This window comes from Lutzomyia longipalpis, chromosome 3 (genome assembly GCF_024334085.1).
Source record: "Lutzomyia longipalpis isolate SR_M1_2022 chromosome 3, ASM2433408v1".
Classification (NCBI taxonomy): Eukaryota; Metazoa; Arthropoda; class Insecta; order Diptera; family Psychodidae; genus Lutzomyia; species Lutzomyia longipalpis.
The window spans coordinates 19882154-19886728 of NC_074709.1; the positions used below are offsets into that span (position 1 = coordinate 19882154).

The 4575-nt window shown below is 38.2% G+C and overlaps 1 protein-coding gene across 1 annotated transcript in view; it reads left to right on the plus strand.

Moving 5' to 3' along the window:
- Positions 1–240: 240 nt before the first annotated feature.
- Positions 241–4575, plus strand: part of LOC129792517 (large proline-rich protein bag6-B) — a gene marked incomplete in the record, with an annotated part of 13908 nt that continues 9573 nt past the window's right edge. Inside the window, 7 exon segments of the mRNA XM_055831616.1 lie at positions 241–368; positions 520–612; positions 697–814; positions 888–1078; positions 2985–3110; positions 3155–3709; positions 3775–3960. Coding sequence (XP_055687591.1) covers positions 550–612; positions 697–814; positions 888–1078; positions 2985–3110; positions 3155–3709; positions 3775–3960 — 1239 coding nt within the window.

Consider the following 4575-nt stretch of genomic DNA (forward strand, 5'->3'; position numbering starts at 1 on the left):
TATTATTAAACTTTTTTATAACTTTATTTTATGAAATATTTTTAAATTCTTAATTTTTTTTTCTTATTTTTTCACGTCACCTTCTGCCTCAATCCTTCAATTTTATTTCATTTTCTGTAGCTGCCTTGAGAGGTTTTCCAGGTTTTCCTTATGGTCCCTGTAAGAGAAAAATAAAATTTAAAGATTACTGACAAAGACCTAACGTATCAGTACTTTTTCACTACCAATCAACGTTGCAGGTCCAGCTGGGTGTGTGCATGAAATGTTTCATGTAAAAACAATTTTGGAATAATTTTTGTCAGACTTTTCTTCAAAATTCGCGAGTTTTCTCGGAAAATCTATTGGAAAATTGTGAAAGTGTTTAATAGGTGAGTTCCCAAATCATCTCTAGCACTGAAAAAAACTTTCTTTTGCGCGAAAACTACATTGAAGGAAGAAATTTTGTGGAATGTTCTGGAAGAGAAAATCCCTTGCGGAAAGGAAGTGAGGTTGTGTTGATGTCCTCCTCTTGATTTGCAGGATTTTGCAGTGTCCCATCTTAGTGGCAAGATGATAAATGTAACAGTGAAGACTCTGGACTCCCAGAATCATCAATTTTCAGTTGATGACGAGGTAAGTGGGTTGGGCAGCTACTGCTTCAGTGACAACCACCTTCCCGGACACGTAAGTGATGCAAGTAAATGCAATTTCCCACAGATTACAGTGCGTCAGTTCAAGGAACACATTGCCGAGAAGGTGAATGTCGAAGCAGACCTCCAGAGGATCATATACTGTGGGCGTCTACTCAAAGATGAGAAGTTCCTGCGGGAATATGGTGAGTTTCTCTTGCATATGGTAGGAAGTGTTTTGGAGGAAGTTTACATTAATTTGTTCTTCCGGGGGAGTAGATGTTAATGGGAAAGTCGTCCACCTGGTTCAACGTGCTCCACCCACTACTGTTCCAACTACGAGCACAACTGAGACTCCGCCACAGAATCGTTGGAGGGTGCGGAATCTCAATGCACGGAGTCCACTCATCAGGGCAATAGATGGAATGGTTCTGGGGGCAATGGCTATCCCCATGAATGCCAGCAATGGGGTATGTTAAGTCTTTTTTATTCCCTCAAAATTGCACTTCAATGTAAAATTTACCACCAAATTTTACATTTTCCCCACATTTACTTTTTCACCATTCATATTCACCACCTTTCCTATCCCACATTAAATGCGCGCAAAATTCAAATTAATATTTTTATTAACTTTCGTAACAAGGTGTGTTAATCAAGTTATTCCTATTAGAAAGAAAGTAATGATCATATCACATCAAAACTTAATCAGAAAGTCAAACTTCTTGACATCAAGCTATGAAATGTAGCTCAAATTAGATCGCTCTAGAAAACGGTCTACATTTCCTCGTTTTCTTAATGATTTCTTATAATTAGATTTACTATCAGACACTTAGGTAGAAAACATGTTATGTATATTGCTTAAAAAATACCTGGTCCAATTGGAAAGATCACAATGAAAGTCCTCGAATTTTCTAATTGGAAAAATTAAGAAAGAAAAATGGAATTGTCAGATAAGATAATTATTCTTATTTTAGAGCTCTGAACTCTTTTTTTTTCTCCGACATAAAGTTTTAACTTCTTGACACCGGGTTCTTCGTCGGGTATTCGTTAGGAAGTTGTCTGCCGTTCAAGAATTGTACAAGGTCCAGAAAATTTCTCATGTTTAGCTCGATCACTGACAAAAATGGGGAGAGGATCTCCGACACCAACTTGGCAGAACCATATGTCGGACTGCCCACAAAAAAAACAATCGGTCTTAGTGGGATCTCCTTTTTGTGAATTTTGGGCAATCCATAAATTCTGGTAGCAACGGCATTGTATGTCGTGTAATATGCCTTGTGTATAGGGTTAATGGTACCCTTATTGACCTTATTCGACGAAGAACCCGGAGTCAAGAAGATATGTATGTAGTAGAATTCTTGTTCTTCGGAGGCAGTCTTTAAAATAAGCGTCTCGGAGCTTTTAGCGACGTTTTGGTTGTTCTAATACATGAAACTGTTGCATAAAATATTGGTTTATCTTAGCCTAGGTTACCAAAATACTTGGAATATCTAATAAATCAGGTAGATAGATTTAGGCTCAATATCTTATTGGGTTTCAACGATTTTGCTGGCGAATCGCAAATTTACCTACTATAAATGAAAGGTCACTAGTAGATAAACAGGCCAGTAAATTATTATGTTCATCATTATACGAATACGTTTGATTTTAAAAGAAAATTGTTCTTGATAAATCTTGAATATCTATCTGAAAAATCAGTCTTATTCCAGCTTTTAAATTAAGGGAGTTAAAATGTTGGTCTGATTGAATTTTGTTGAATAGTGTTTTAAAAAAAAGTATGTTCTTTACATTCTTAGCTTCTATTCTGTGACATTTAGTTGTCATCCTAAACCAAACTACCTTTAATTGCTTCATTATTGTACATTTTCTTGCTCCATTCCGGTTGCTAAAATTAAGTTTGTTACGTTTTTTACGTCTGAAGTCTTTTAGTTCCTGATTTGATTTGACATTACTCAAACTTCTAGCTTAAAGTTTACGTTTCCTCCAACTTACTTCTTCTTTAATCTTGTCAGAAAATTAATAATTCTTTGTTAAAACTTTACTCTTATTTTGATTGTTCGCGAAAATTCCTTTATTTTCACTGATAAATTACTTTATTTTACGAAGCAAACACTTTTGCATCTGTACACTTTGCCTTCCATATCCGATTTGTCATTTCTGCTGCCAAATCTGTCCTTTTTCCCCACATTCCTTCTTTTCGCCACTCGAATTCACCACCATGATTATCCCGCTTCGAGTGCGCGCCAAATTCAAATAATATCTTTTAAAAAGTTTCCGGAACATTGGTTATTCCTTCCTCATGAGATAGTCTGTCTGATTCCTCATTGAAACCAGAGGATAAAGACTTGAAATGAAAACTTATTAATCCTTCTTTAGGCCCCTCAAGCTCCGGCTCCGTCACTCAACCCATCTTCCACGCTGTGCATGAATCGCATTACAGTGGCTCGTCACATGTTGGAGTGCGCCAATAATATTGCGCGCTTCCTGGAGAATCCCGAGGGGGTGAGTAGTTTGCATTAAGAGCGTGGCTGTGAGTAAACCAGCAGCGTTCTCGTCCGCAGGGGCTCAATAACGCCGCTATGGAGGATTTGGCGCAACAATCCTTGGAGTCAACTGTCTTCGAGGTGGGCATTTCAGCGGTGGGTGAGATGGACATTCCGCAGGTGCAGATGCAGAACCTCATGCACGCCTTTCAGGGGGCTGTCACGGCGGCATTGCGTCAGAATGGTGTACCCAATATTCGTGTAATGCAACCCGGTGCACAGCCGGGTAGTGGCGAGAGACCAGCTGAAGCAGTGCCGTCAGTGCAGGTTCCCGAAGCAGCATCCGGAGAAGATGCAGCAGCAACAGGAGATGCAGCTGCAGCAACAACCAGACCACAGTCAAGCAGCACCACTGAATCGCCCTCATCTCAGAGCAGTCCTACAGCTGGTGCAGAGGGTGCAGCTGCTGCCCCGGGGCAACGTCCGCGGCAGCAGACAACACGTACGCAAGTCTTGGCGACGGTTGTGCAGCAAATGCGTGACGTTCAAGCGCGTCTGGAGCCTTTTGTTCAGCAATACTACGACATCCTTCAGAATGATCCGACCTACGAGACAGAGGTTCGTTCCACTCAACACAGTTTGTTCTTTTGGTGTTTGTTTCATTCGCATTTGATGCCTTTCAGGATGAACGGAACACAGCTCAGCGTGTCTTTGATCATGTCTCAGAGGCTTTTCATTACATTTCGCATGCTCAACATGCAATTAGTGATTTGATGTTGTGCCTCTCCTCAACCACACCACGTCATCTATGCTGTAGACCAATTCTCGTGGAGCAGAGTGCGTTCGTTAGTTCGGAGTTTACAGTACCGGTAAGTCGAATTTTGCAACTGAAATTTAATTTTTGTGAATGTTTGAAATTTTGAATTTTTAGAGAGAAATTTTGAATTTTTAGAAAGAAATTTCGTATTTTAATAAGTGAAAAGAATTGTTTCGATATTGAAACTTTGAATACATAGACTGAAGTTTATTGTACAGATTCCTTTCTTCTGTTGCTGAAATTTTACTTCATTGAAATTTTAATATGAAAATCAATGAAATTAATAAACTAAACATTGAAATTTTAAATACAAAGATTGAAATTTATTGCTTGTATTACATTGAAATTTGACAATTCTGAAAATTATTATTCCGCTCTTGATACTTTGAATATAGATTGAAAATTGTACAGAATCCTTGAAGTAAAAAAGATTATTTTCCTCTGTTACTGAAATTTTACTTTAATGAAATTTTTAAATATGAATCATTGAATTGTTTGATTTCCGACGTATTTTTATAAATTTTTGAAATTTTTGAACTTGCGTTCACCCGGAAGCGTCGTTAAACTTTGCTCAATTAATCCAAGACATTAAAAGGCAATAGGTCCAGAGCTTTCGATGCTCATCGCATCATCTTCAGTGGCTGTGAGTTTTTATTAAGAAAATAAT